Below are 14,586 nucleotides of genomic sequence, written 5' to 3' on the forward strand. Positions count from 1 at the left end.
TCAGGAATGCCTGACAATGTCCTGGTTCTCCCGAGTATCGCTCCGGGGAAGCCAGTCTCAGTCCAGCCCCGGCCAAGGCTGGAGTCGGGATCGGTGGTTCAGCTGCTTCCGGTTTCGTGCCGGTTGGTGTGGAGTGTTGCAGGTGGCTCACCAGCTCCTGCACCTGTCCAGCGAGTTCACCTATCCGGGTGGCCATGGCTTGCTGGATCTCCTCCAGGTGCGACATGCGAGTCTCTTGGGTCTGCAGCCAGATCTCCAACTTCTCCGCTGGGTCCATGCTGGCCGAAGTGTACTGACACGAAGCGAGGAGGTAGGACTCAGACGCAGAGTGTAAGTTGGCCAACAAGGCTGCAGCTTTAATCCAATGAACTCAAAACGCCTCTTAAAGAGGGAAAAAAGGCTGAACAAAAGGAGCTCCAAACTGGAGATACAAAAAGGGCACTCAAAAACAGGAACAACAAAAGGCGCTCCACTAGGGAGGAAAACAAGGGGCAAACTAAGGGCGCAAGACAAGGCAAGGCAAGACATCAAACTAGGACTATGGTACGAGGACTGTGAGGACGCTTCCATGCACTGAGGTGTGACACTTCGGCAACGAGGAGAGAATTCAGGTGGCTTTTATGTCCGGGTTGATTAGGAACAGGTGGTAGTGATCATGGGCGTGGACCGGTAATCAGTGAGGCTGCAGGAAGGGTAAGTGACCTGGGGTGAGAAGAGAGTTAGTACTTTCAAAATAAACCGGGAACCTGACTGTGAAAATAAAAGCATGACCCGCCACTCTGGTGGCGGCGTGACAAATATGGCCTTACTGCCAACAGGTATCACTTTTGTGAGAAGTGCTTCAACGAGATCCAGGGCAACAGTGTGACGCTGGGGGACGACTCAGCACAGTCGCAAACGTAAGTTACGGCGCTCTTAACTTTTAAGTCACTGAGGTGTTGAAATTGTTTTATTTATTTATTTTTTATTGTTTTTCGTTTTCAGAATGATATCCAAACAGCAGTTTGAGAAGAAGAAAAATGACATGTTGGACTCTGAACCGTGAGTAGAAGATGGTCTTTGGCCACAGTGTGTCTCAAAGTGATTTGGGCAATGTTTCCTTATCGTGTACAAGGACAAAGCGCTTAGCATACAAATGTCTGTCGTCACAGGTTTGTTGAATGTAAAGATTGTGGACGCAAGATGCATCAGATCTGCGTACTACACTATGACGTCATTTGGCCGTCGGGGTGAGTCTTAGCCATTGCTGTACTTCAATTGCTGTACTTCAAAGTTTGGAAATTTCTCTTAACGCATTTTATTTATTTATTTATTTATTTATTTTACTTTAAGCTTTATCTGCGAGAACTGTTTGAAGAGGTCTGGGAAAACAAAAAAAGAGAATAAATTTTCAGCAAAAAGTAAGTTGAAAGGCAACGTAAAATGATAAACAGAAAGTGAATTTATTAAAAATGAATTTGTTTATGCATAAAGGGTTGCAGTCAACCAGGTTGGGGACATACATTGAGGACAGAGTAAATAAGTACTTGAAAAGACAGAACCACCCAGAAGCCGGCGAAGTGTTTGTACGAGTCGTGGCCAGCTCTGACAAAACTGTGGAGGTTAAGCCTGGAATGAAGTCTCGGTAAGTCCCTCTGTTGCTGGAACTGCATTTGGACGTTTGATCAGTTTTGATATAAATTGTTGTTCTCTTCAGGTTTGTAGACTCGGGCGAGATGGTAGAGAGCTTCCCTTACAGAACCAAAGCACTTTTTGCATTTGAAGAAATTGACGGGGTGGACGTTTGTTTCTTCGGCATGCACGTCCAGGAATATGGCTCAGATTGTCCTTTTCCAAATACGAGGTAGGCAAAGCATTGAAGAAGTTTAACCCTATCATATTGCTTCTAAGAGTGTTTGTTCTTTTTATAGGCGGGTTTATATATCCTACCTTGACAGTATTCACTTCTTCAAACCACGTGTGCTCAGGACTGCTGTTTACCACGAAATCCTAATTGGATACCTGGAGTATGTCAAGAAACTGGGGTACGTGAGTAATTACTTCACACTATATGCTTTAATTTGTTGTGTAATAGGCTTAAAGAAACTTCTGGATCCTGTTCAGGTATGTGATGGGTCACATCTGGGCCTGCCCACCCAGCGAAGGAGACGACTACATTTTCCACTGCCACCCTCCTGACCAGAAGATTCCCAAGCCCAAGCGACTGCAAGAGTGGTACAAAAAGATGCTGGAAAAGGCTTTTGCAGAGAGAATCCTTCATGATTTCAAGGTCGGCGTTGTTTCCTCTTTAATAATGATGTTAATAATAATGCGCCCCTACCAGCTTAGTGGTCTAGTGGTAGAGATGTCCGCACTGAGACTGGGAGATCATGGGTTCAATCCCAAAGTCATACCAAAGACTAAAAATGGGACCCGTTTCCTCCCTGCTTGACACTCAGCATTAAGGGTCAATAGGGAATTGGGGGGGGTCAATCACCAAATGATTGCTGAGCTCAGCCCCTGCTGCTAACTGCTCCCTAAAGGGATGTGTCAAAACAGATTTCGCCCCACTTAGATGGGTGCAACAATGAAGTGGTACTTTGCGCTACACGGGGCGTATAAGTGGGCTGAATGTTAATGAGGTATATGCCACGGAGGAGACAGGACTTCAGACTTCTGGGTTTCCACACATCAGCTTTGTTTCAGCTTCCAGTTTGCGACGTGTGGGCCGCGTCCCAGTACTTGCGCTTGCACCTTTGTGCCCCCCCACCCCACCCCCGGTTGCGAGTTGCCGTCGATGGGTGCGAGTGTGTACTATGTCTGTCTCAGTTGTCCGAAGCATTTCAGAGAGCTGAGACGTCCTGCTTGATTCCGCCCATTGGCAGGAGCGCGCGGTTGGGAGGCTCAGGGGTGGGGGTGTGAGTGTTGGAACGCGGGCAGCAGTGGTCAGAAATGGCGCTGGTGTGTGGAACCCGGAAGTCGAAAGTCCGTGGCATCTACCCTATTGAGTGATTGATCCTCTATTGCTGGTATTTCTGGTATAAGGAATATGCATATTGTAAAAACATTTTGTTGTCATTGCTAATGTCAGAATAATAAAGTGAAATGTAAAAGTTTCAAAAATGAAGTGTGGAGTTGCTATGTGAAGTGAAGAGTTACTAATCGACTTTTTGTTTATGAATATTGGAGCTTATTCAGACTTTTATTGCCTTTTAATATCTCACATAAGCAACTCCGCCTCTTCTTGTTTGTTTCATCTGACTGCACAATTTCGATTTATTTCCTCATAGATGTTTATCTGTAAAAAGTTGTTAAACTTGCCAACACCCAGGTCGCTATTTTGACTTGGCGAGATCTCGTGTCTTGTCATTCAGGATATTTTCAAGCAAGCAACAGAAGACCGGCTAACCAGCGCCAACGAACTGCCTTATTTTGAGGGTGACTTTTGGCCCAACGTGCTGGAGGAGAGCATCAAAGAACTGGAGCAGGAGGAGGAAGAGAGGAAGAAGGAGGAGAACACGGCCTCTTGTGAGACGCCAGAGGTGAGTGAAAATGATCGGACATTTGGGGGGGGGGGCATGACAGGTTTTATGAGAGGGATACTCTCTGCCAAAATTTAACACACTGATGCTAGGTCCTCTCATTTCATTCCAGAATTTATCATCCAAAAACCTCCAAAAGCTTTCAACAGCTACTCAGGCATTATTTGCACTCTTTTTGAATCTTGCTTGCTGTGTAAATTGTGAGTCCTCATGTTCGTCTTTTTGTACGTTGACTCCAAAGGGAGCCCACGCTGACAGCAAGAATGCCAAAAAGAAGAACAACAAGAAGACCAACAAAAACAAGAGCAGCGTCAGCCGAGCCAACAAGAAAAAGCCTGGGATGCCGAATGTAGCCAATGATCTGTCCCAAAAGCTCTACGCCACCATGGAAAAGCATAAAGAGGTGAGCGAGCCATCAAATCTTGTTCTTCACTCAGCACACCCACTTCTCAGGAAATGGACTCAACTTCACACCACTACTCTCAAAATTTTCAAAACCTTCTTGGTCAATACTGACAGTGGCTGAGAGTCTTTTCAAGCCAGCAGAAATGGGAAAGGGAAAAAACAAAAACAAAGAATCAGCAAGACTTCAGCTCAGTATTTATTCATATGGCAATTGTCGTGAGATTAAAACACTGTCTATCGCTAACTGGAGTTCTTGAACACTCCCATTATTTTTATGCTTGCTTACGTCACAGTACCTTTTGGTGTGTCTTCTTTCTCTTCTCATTTACTCAACACGAAGCGATCCAGAGGTCACGTGACTATTCCACCAAACACAATCCCCTCTGACAGCTTTACTTACAATTGGTTATAGTAATCAAACTAAAGTTTATCCGCCAACTGTCTATCCAAGAGAATTCACACTTACTTTGACAAGGACATGATATATAGGGTCAGGCAAAATGATCTGACACATTTGTAGGTTTAATAAAAGACAAATAAAGTAAAGAAATGAAAAAGGGTTTTTATTTTCGAAAAATACATATAATGCCATTCTACGGAACCCCTAAGGCAGGGGTGTCAAACTCATATTTGCTCAGGGGCCTGCTGGTGGAAAATATATTATAAAAACAATTCCCGTCAATTATACGCAGATTTTTGCGATTTTTGCGCCAGCCCTAAATTACGGAGCTCAACTGTAATCTATTGTTTAAAAAAATACCACAAATGCAAATGAAACGCAGCAACACTTTGCATATGTGAGTTCCGGACGTGTTAAATCTACCTGTTTTGCATATATATAGTTCCCAGAATGCATTGTGTGGCACAGCTATAAGGACATTAATCCCTGTTATATGTATTTGTGTTACCAGTAATCGAATTTGTCGTATTTAACACGTTCATGTTGGTCTATGATTTAAGGAAAAAAAAAACATTTTTTGAAACAAACCATAACTTTAAGTTGTGTGTAAAATAATGAATTCCAGGGCGATTCTATGTACAAGTTACATTGCTCATCTGAGGACTACTTGTGAAATTACAAATTTATATATTTGATTGTGGCTGGCTGATTAATTGGTCCGACATTACAATTTATTTATATTTTTTTTAACTTTACAAGTTGTCTCACGGGCCGGATTAAACCGCTTTGTGGGCCTGATCCGGCCCGCGGGCCGTATGTTTGACACCCTTGCCCTAAGGTGACATGGTAGAAAGAAAAAAGAAAAAAACTTTGCGTTCCCTCGCAAAACATTTTGCGTTCTCTCGCAAAGATTGCGAGGGAACGCAAAGTTGTTTTTCTTTCGTCTGTTCTTGGTCACTTATTAAATTCAATTGTGTAATATCTATTAAACCATAGCGGCACAAACGAATGAAACAGATTATTTCCCCCACATTTTGCGTGTGGTGGAAGGCTAGCTTCATGCAGGTTAGCATCTGCTGGCTCAACCACCATGCGCATAGTGCCCGATTACAGCTTTCGCCTTTATTTAATAACTAAACAATCAAGCTACATCTACATAACTGATTCAGTAATTAACTCAATATGAAATGATCGCTGCACAGGTGATCTCCACCACAATGAGGAGGACCCAATTCAAGTCTTGTTCTTCACGCATTTTATGACTGTTATGATCCTTTGTCTACGCATTTGTTCCTCTTTTGGTAGCCTTAAGAATGCTCAATGCTCGTAGGATATGCCATTACATAACTGTGCTATATTTATTTATCCTTTGTGTCTTTTGACCAAAGTCTGTCAGGGGCAATTTATCAAGACACCTTGAAGCTGTCTGAAATTGTGGGGAAAAAAAGTAGCATCATGAATCCTTTTAGGTATTTTATTTTCCCCTTTAAAAAAAAGTTGGTCTGATCTCTAAGGCATTGTACTGGAGTAATTTCCACAAGACCTAGTAGGACCAGTAGTACAAGACCAGTAGGCCTATAGGGTTGATCACAAATGACGTCACGTTTCACTCATTAATATGCATGAGTCAGACAAAATAACAGAGTAGGACAAACATCACACATCATTTTGGAAGAGAACGTCCTAGGCGTGAAATTTCAACATGGTTCAATCAACAAACACACTTTGGAACAGCTTAAGCGGTGGTTGACATGCGGAGACCTCGAAGTGGGCAGAAAGAAAGCAGTTTCCGTAGAAAGGTAAGATTTATTGTATGATCATTGTTGGCTGTCCGGTGCGGTCCAGATGACTGCTAATATCGTGTTGGTTGCTAATTTTCACAAAAACAAAACACATTGAAGTCAAAAATTTAATTTGAAGATTTTAAGACTACTTTGGTTAAAGTAGCGTGGTGACACAGTAACCGCTCACAGTGACACTGGTCAACTATAGGCATAGAGTTCTATAGCGCTGATATTTTATATTAATTTTCACATTTAAGCAGCAGTGGCCTCCGTAGGTATTTATTATTATTATTATTATTATTATTATTATTATGAATACCCTACAGACAGCATTAACTTATGGAGGACCAAAAGTGCCAAAATTAAATAAATTTATACACCATTAAATAATTAAATAAATGTCATGAAATAATTAAATGTGTCATTCATTCATTAAATATGGATTTAAATAAACCAATAATTTAATAAATGTGTCGTAAAATAATTACATTTCATGAAATAATTAAATGTGCCATTCATTAATTATAGAATTTTATTTCTGTTTTTATTTATTTCTTGGTCCTGTGTTGCAATGTTTCGTAAATTTATTTTATCTGTCAAACTCGCCCGTCAAAGTTAGTGGGTTGAGTTAAAGCCGAATTCACTCAAATCGTGTCTTAATTGACTGCTTTGCCCTGAAGTAGTTAGAAATTATGATTTTTTTTTTAATTTTTTGCTGATATAGAGTGATCGATCGAGGCTTGTTGTTGTTGTAGTTGTGAAAAACCAACATCAAAATAAAAGCGATATTTCTACTATTTCGATAAAGTGCCATTTTGACTTGTAGGTGTTTCTATTGAAGAGTGGTTTGCTTCTGAGGCATAGTTCTCGTAATGTCCCACCTCGACTCTCACAAGATCTCGCAGTTCATGTCGGCGGTCACGTAATGCTAATGGCTCCTCATGCTACATCACAAGAATAAGCGAAGTGCGCATCTCGAATTCAAGATGCATCAGTAGCGGCGTGGTGCATTGTGGGTAGGCGAAACTACCAAACGGCCATTGAAAATGAATTGGATCCAATGGAATCGGCTCTGATAGAAACGTTTCAACCGCTGGAACGTTGCTGTTTTTTATTCAAATGCATAGCGTGTGGCTTACTGACATCGGGGAAGTTGACTTGCCAGCTTTAAAATGTACAGTTACGCAAAGATTGTCACCACTCGAATCTCCGCTATTCAAATTGATAGGGTAGTTGGTAGCCTCGTTTTTTCCCTCGCGCACGCGCAAACTTACGGAGCCCCTAAGGTGACATGGTAGAAAAAAAAAAACTTTGCGTTCCCTCGCAAAACATTTTGCGTTCCCTCGCAAAGATTGCGAGGGCACGCAAAGATTGCGTACCCTCGCAAAAAACTTTGCGTTCTCTCGCAAAGATTGCGAGGGAACGCAAAGATTGCGTTCCCTCGCAAAACAACTTTGCGTTCCCTCGCAAAGTAATCTTTTCGTTCGAACGCAAAGTTGTTTTTCGAGGGAACGCAAAGTTGTTTTATTCGCCTGCCATGTCACCTTCGCTGCGCCGTAAACACTTACGGGTCATCTTCCATGTGAACAAAAGCGACGAGGATGGAACGTTTGTAAGCATGAAACAAAACAGTGGGAAAGCTTTCCCAAAGCGACTAGGATGGAGCATGTATTTTTCCACTGCTTTGTTTACACGTCGCTTTTGTTCACATGGAAGATGACCCGGAAGTGTTTACGGCGCAGCGAAGGTGACATGGTAAGTGAAAAAAACAACTTTGCGTTCCCTCGCAAAACAACGCAAAGTTTTTTGCGAGGGCACGTTTTTTTTTCTACCATGTCACCTTAGGGTCTCCGTACAAACTTAATGCGCACTTCGCTTATAAATTGTTTGTGTGTAACAGCCTTAGCTCTATTGTACGGAGCCCCTAAGGTGACATGGTAGAAAAAACAAACAAACTTTGCGTTCCCTCGCAAAACATTTTGCGTTCCCTCGTGAACGCAAAATGTTTTGCGAGGGAACGCAAAGGTTTTTTTTTTTTCTACCATGTCACCTTAGGGGCTCCGTACTATTGCTAAACTGTTTGGTGCTTAATAAGACTTATTGTCCCCTCGGGAAGCAATTCCGACACAAAAGCAAGTGGCCCTGTACTTTCTACTTTCTTTCCTCCGTGACCGAAAAAAGTCTTTCCATTACACTTTTGCAAAATACTTCCATTTCAACATGTCTCAAAAAGCACCTCATGAGAGCGTATATCTGAGTCCAATGGAAACACACTTGAGGTGAATAGCGCCACCCAGCCTATCAAATTGTGTTTACTAGCTACGCACTCTGCATCAATCCAGTATTCTGAAATAGATTTGCCTTGACTTGGTGAGTTTTGGTGAACAGGGTGACCAATCCGGTATTAGGACCTGCCCACCAAACTTTGAGTTTGACAGATAATACAAATTGATGAAACACCGCAACACAGTGACCGGCATGACATAGTTAATTAAATAGAGAAATAATTGTGTGTGTGTGTGTGTGTGTGTGTGTGTGTGTGTGTGTGTATATATATATATATATATATATATGAACACACACACATAATCCTAGATGATTTAATAATAAATGAAACATTTAATGAATTAATTACAAATGTATTTAATTATTTAATGGTGCATTCATTTATTTTGGTCCTCCATATTAACTTGCCCCATATATTTGGATAAATTCACGTCACATTGTTGTGCATCCATCTATTGCCCGCTGATCAGTATTATCATAGATTTGCATTTACAGTACATACACATTCAGTAGACAGCAACACCGTTGTGAGTGCGTTGACGCCGCAGCCATATTGGATTGAGCAAAGTGAAGCTATTTGTAAAGATGCCTCGTTCAGTTTTTCCTTCGAGATGTATCATCAAGCCACAATTCATTGGATTAATAAGGAACCTTTGATTCTCTTATCCCATTCAAACTCAATCTTACTAATTATTTGCCGATTTTAATGGCGAATACAATTGCCACATCCAATATGGCGGATGCACTTCCAATGGGCCACCTGTTTGAATTAAAAAGAAAAAAGGAAAGCCAAATTCTACCTCATTTTAGATGCCCAAACGATATGCGGCTCCCGTTGTTTCTTTTTTCAAGTGTCTAATGTAGTTTGTAGTATGTCCTATCCTCACTTGCCGCACGATGGTCTTGTGCGCCAGCATCCTCGGAACTCCTTATTTACAACTACGTACATGTAATACAGACGTCTTGCCACAGTACACAATACCAAACCAAAAAACTTGCAGTTTCACTAGTACATGACGCTCACACACCAACATTGACGTATTTGTTGCGTATAGGCCAGTGTGGGCCTGCCTAACATTATTTTCAGTACTGCTGTGATGGCTGTTGCTGATAAGACTGGCCATCAATCAAACAAAACCACACCACTATTTCTTCATATTGTGACGTCTTGCAAACATGCTGCCAGCAAACGTTGTTTGGGAATATCACACTTATTATTTGTCTTGAACAAACCGCTACTGTTGGCCGTAGCCGACACCGAAAACAAGAACAATTCACAAGCGGTGAGCAGTAGCAGCAATGAACACAAGCAGCCAACACAAGTACCTCCTCCACTGTGAGACCTGTGTTGCGACACTCGGACATAAGTGTGCGAAAGAGAATGAATGAAAAATAAATTAATAAAGAAGATCCATTTTAGAGATCCATGCCTCACAATCATTTTGGTGGGCGGGCACGGACCTCTGTGGCCTGCCCATGGCGGCAGGTGTGCAGTATGGTATGTTTTTTTTTAGCTGGTGGCATGGGAGCTCAATCTTAAAAATGTTTATTTTCCTTCCAGGTGTTTTTTGTCATCCACCTTCATTCTGGGCCAGTCATCAACACTCTGCCTCCCATCATGGACCCTGACCCTCTGTTGGCATGTGACCTGATGGATGGCCGTGACTCCTTCCTGACGTTAGCCCGAGACAAGCACTGGGAGTTCAGTTCGTTGCGGCGATGCAAGTGGAGCACTATGTGCATGCTGGTGGAACTGCACAACCAGGGCCAGGACCGCTTTGTGTACACGTGCAATGAGTGCAAACACCACGTGGAGACTCGTTGGCACTGCACTGTCTGTGAGGTAGGCAATGGGGTGTATGCCACGGAAGAGGCGGGACTTCCGGCTGCCGTGATTTTGCACGAGTTTGGTTCCGGTCCGCGTTGCGAACGCGCAACCGAGGGGCACAAAGTCAGAAGCACAAGTATTTTGACGCAGCCCACACGTCGCAAACCAAACCGGAACCAAAGCTGATGTGCAAAAAACAGTCCCGCCTCTTTTGTGGCATATACCCCATAGAAAGGTTGGAAATATACATTTAAATTATCCCCTGCACAAATTCATCGTTCTTGGGCACCTTCTATTTGGTTAAAAGTCACCTATTTGTGTTATTGTGCTCTTTCTATAATGTTCAAATTAGTACTGTCAAAGTTAAAGCATTAACTCATTGATTAATCAAAAAAATTGCATTAATCATATATTAATGAAGGTTAATCACACTGTTTAATTTTGACCACAGATGATCCTTTAACAAAACTCAACACAAGGGACCCGATAAGCACCCTCGACGACGTCACTCTTGTTTACAATAGATTTGATTGGTTATTAAATTGGAGGGAATCTTAACATTTTCATTGTAAACACAGAAGTTTCACTATAGTACTTAATTCCAGTATGACGATCCATTAATCCATCCATTGATCCATCCTGAACTACTTATTCCTCACAAGGGTCGCTTCAGAATATAATGTTGTTGTTGTTGTTGTTGTTGTTGTTGTTGTTGTTATCATCATCATCATCCATCCATCTTCTTGACCGCTTATTCCACACAAGGGTCGCGGGGGGCGCTGGAGCCTATCTCAGCTGGCTCTGGGCAGTAGGCGGGGGACACCCTGGACCAGTTGCTAACCAATCGCAGATTATTATTATTATTATTATTATTATTATTAAATGTTGCATAAACGGTAAAGAAATCTTACCGGACAAATTAACCCTGTATCAACAAGTTCCCGTGCACCGGCCTTTTTGTTGACATCACAGAAATTGTATTTTATTTTATTTTTTTTCCATTTTTTTTCTCTTGTTCTCTATCAAAGATGTATACTGTTGATCATTTCATGAGAGAAGTTGTAAATCTATTTCTTATACCGCATAATGTGACCGATGTATAGTTGATAAATGAATGTAACCAAAAAATTGTTTTCCTTTTCCTACCGCAGGACTACGACCTATGCATTAACTGCTATAACTCAAAGGCCCACGAACACCAGATGGTGAAGTGGGGCTTGGACTTGGATGATGACAGCAACAACCAGGGAGGAGAGTCCTCCAAGAGCCCCCAGGAGAGCCGACGTCTCAGCATCCAGCGCTGCATTCAGTCCCTGGTCCACGCCTGCCAGTGCCGCAACGCCAACTGCTCCCTGCCGTCGTGTCAGAAGATGAAGCGGGTGGTCCAGCACACCAAGGGCTGCAAGCGCAAGACCAACGGCGGCTGCCCCGTGTGCAAACAGCTCATTGCGCTGTGCTGCTACCACGCCAAACACTGTCAGGAGAACAAATGCCCCGTCCCCTTTTGTCTCAACATCAAGCACAAGCTCCGACAGCAGCAGATCCAGCACCGCCTCCAGCAGGCTCAACTGATGCGCCGCCGAATGGCCACCATGGCCGGAAGAGGCATGACCATGCCTTCCCCGCCTACCTCATCCGCCCCCGACACTCCCAACTCCGTGCAGCAGCCTCACACGCCGCAGACCCCGCAGCCTGTGCCCAATCAACCTCTGCAGCAACCGCCGCAGCAGCCGCCACCGCCCAACCCCACCAATCAAGGCTTCCCCAACAACGGCCGCAGCAGCAGCCAGCCACCGACGCCCATCCCACAGGGCAAACCCCAGTCATCCCCGCTCCATCAGCAGCAGTCGCCTCTGCCCAGCTTGCCACACCAGCCTCAGCCTCAAATGCCACCGCAGCTGCAACAACAGCAGCAGCAATTGACGGCCTTGAAGGTGGCCAAACAGATCGAGATGGCAGAGATGGCTGCCAAGGCAAAGCAACAACAACAACAGCAGCAGCAGCAGCAGCAACAAAGTTACGCCATGAACGGGCTGCCCATAAACCATCCACGCATGGTTGGCCCCATGCAGAGCCAGATGCAGATGATGCGGGGGCCCCAGGTGATGCAGGCTATGCAGCAGGGCCAGTGGGGCCCCGGAATGCAGAAAGCTGCAGGCCAGCCGCCTCAGGGTCCTCCTCAACAAGGTGTCATGGCCACTCAGCAGGCTCAGGGAGTCGCCATGGCGCAGCAAGGTCAACTCATGCAGAGAGCCATGATGCCGCAGGGGCTCCAGATGCCCTCAGCCATGCCTCCCCAAGGGCCCTCGCCGCAGGGCATGACGCCGATGCCACAGCAGCAGAACATGCCGCGGGGGATGCCCAGTAACATTGCGCCCAATGCCTTGCAGGAGCTCCTGCGCACTCTCAAGTCTCCCAGCTCGCCCCAGCAGCAACAGCAGGTCCTGAACATCCTCAAGTCCAACCCGCAGCTCATGGCCGCGTTCATCAAACAAAGGACGGCCAAGTACCAGGCGAACCAGCCACCGCAGCAGCAGCAGCAGCAGCAGCAGCAGCAGCAGCAGCAGCAGCAGCCGAACCCTCAGACCATGCCGGGTTCTGCGGCAGCAATGCAGGCTATGATGCAGAGGTCGGGAATACCCCCTCAGCAGCAGCAGCAGCAGCATCCACAGCAGGTGGGTATGGCCGCCATGGGACCCCAAGGCCAGATGATGAATGTGGCTCAAAATGGGAACCCTCAGCTTTACCGCAGACAGCAGCTATTCCGGATGCAACAAGGAGGCATGCCTGCTCAGTTTCCCCAGCAGCAGCAGCAGCAGCCGGCAAGTTACTCCCAGCTCCGGATGCAACAGCAGATGGCTATGCAAGGAGGCGTTGGGCCAATGGGCCAGCTCCCTCCCTCTTCCCAAATGGGCCAAGCTGGCATGGGCATGGACGGAGCCCAGAACCTCCTACAGCAGCGCATGCTCCAGCAGCAGCAGCATTTGCTGAAGCAGCAGATGGGCTCCCCGGCGCAGGCCATGAGCCCCCAGCCCCACATGCTCCAAGGCCAGGCTCAGGCGGCCACTCACCTACCCGGTGCCCAGGGTATGGGCAACTCCTTGGGCAACCAGGTGCGTTCACCGGCTCCCGTCCAGTCACCTCGGCCGCCGTCACAGCAGCCCCCGCATTCCAGCCCCTCTCCGCGGATACAGCCTCAACCATCGCCCCAGCATGGCACCCTTCTCTCCAACTCCCCTCATCCCATCATTGGGGGCCCCTTGTCGGGCCCCATGGAGCAGGGACACATGGGGACGCCAGAGGCGAGTGCCATGCTATCGCAGCTTAACACGCCCAGTCGAGGGGGTTTGAGTACTGAAATGAGCATGGTGGGGGACACGGGAAACACGCTGGAGAAATTTGTTGAAGGATTGTAGCAGGAAGGTGGGAAACTTAAGTTACAAGGTTTGTTTGTGAACTTTCGGCCAAGCAAGTGACTGCTTTTTATTCCAACACCGTGTGATTCCCCCATCCGTGCTGCAAAGAAGACACAAAAGATATATTTTTGGTTCAGACCAGCCATGCAAGAATTGATGCTGTGGTCTTTGTGTTGTTGAAATTTGTTTTTCATTTGTTTATGCTCTGGTAATGATTTTTTAACAAAACCTCTCAAAGCAAAATATCTCCCCTTTTTAATTTTAACTTTATATCTTTGCAAATAATTATTGTATTTGTGTTGAGCAAGACTGTAAAGTTAAACTGGGAATTTTTGGGGGGTTGCCAGGTTTCACTTCTTGCTCAGTTTCTCTTGTTCCAGCCTAATTTATTCTAATATGCCATTTTTTCAAAAAGGACTGCCTTTGGGAAAGCCTTAATTTTCCTTCCTGCTTGCAGACTCTATGGAGGATGATCACGTTTGTATAGATTTAGGAACTATTGCACACAGACAAACACAGTAGGCAGGTGTTCAAAAGCCAGAATGTTCTTTTTTTTTTTTTTTTACTGGCCTTGGCTCAGTATTTGTCTTGCATATGTACAAATAATCACTTTGTCACTCTTTCTGTCCCATTGAATTCTCTTCAAGTCATTTTGCCTGTGGTGAGAAATGATCATGTTAAAACTGCTGATTTGTGTTCAGAGTTATGTGCATTGTTTTCTATCTTACATTAAACTTGAATCCTCGATGACCTGTCCTAATGTAAATCACGCAGCTCATCAGCACTGTAAATATGCAGAAAATAAGAAATCACTGTACAAACTGGTTCAAGATGGCTCATTTCCTACTTATATACCATATTGTTTAATAAACCTGTGTGCCACAGTGTTGGTCATTTCTTTTTAGCATAACATTTTCCCTCTAGAATTAATGTGACCATTTCTTGA

At 44.7% G+C, this 14,586-nt stretch overlaps 1 protein-coding gene across 4 annotated transcripts in view; it reads left to right on the top strand.

Annotated features, from left to right (window-relative positions):
* Positions 1 to 14,524, top strand: part of crebbpb (CREB binding lysine acetyltransferase b) — a 44,533-nt gene extending 30,009 nt beyond the window's left edge. For 2 of the 4 annotated variants that reach the window (XM_077528898.1, XM_077528908.1), the window contains exons 20-32: positions 819 to 899; positions 985 to 1,041; positions 1,152 to 1,229; positions 1,333 to 1,400; positions 1,474 to 1,624; positions 1,697 to 1,843; positions 1,911 to 2,024; positions 2,104 to 2,269; positions 3,354 to 3,521; positions 3,634 to 3,678; positions 3,763 to 3,924; positions 9,958 to 10,239; positions 11,376 to 14,524. In XM_077528898.1, the coding sequence (XP_077385024.1) occupies positions 819 to 899; positions 985 to 1,041; positions 1,152 to 1,229; positions 1,333 to 1,400; positions 1,474 to 1,624; positions 1,697 to 1,843; positions 1,911 to 2,024; positions 2,104 to 2,269; positions 3,354 to 3,521; positions 3,634 to 3,678; positions 3,763 to 3,924; positions 9,958 to 10,239; positions 11,376 to 13,640 (3,784 nt within the window). In that variant the 3' untranslated portion in view covers positions 13,641 to 14,524. The remainder of the gene's footprint in view (positions 1 to 818; positions 900 to 984; positions 1,042 to 1,151; positions 1,230 to 1,332; positions 1,401 to 1,473; positions 1,625 to 1,696; positions 1,844 to 1,910; positions 2,025 to 2,103; positions 2,270 to 3,353; positions 3,522 to 3,633; positions 3,679 to 3,762; positions 3,925 to 9,957; positions 10,240 to 11,375) is intronic. The other 2 variants (XM_077528926.1, XM_077528917.1) reach the window with 1 other exon arrangement.
* Positions 14,525 to 14,586: the final 62 nt, after the last annotated feature.

The sequence above is a fragment of the Festucalex cinctus genome, chromosome 1 (genome assembly GCF_051991245.1).
Source record: "Festucalex cinctus isolate MCC-2025b chromosome 1, RoL_Fcin_1.0, whole genome shotgun sequence".
Lineage (NCBI taxonomy): Eukaryota > Metazoa > Chordata > Actinopteri > Syngnathiformes > Syngnathidae > Festucalex > Festucalex cinctus.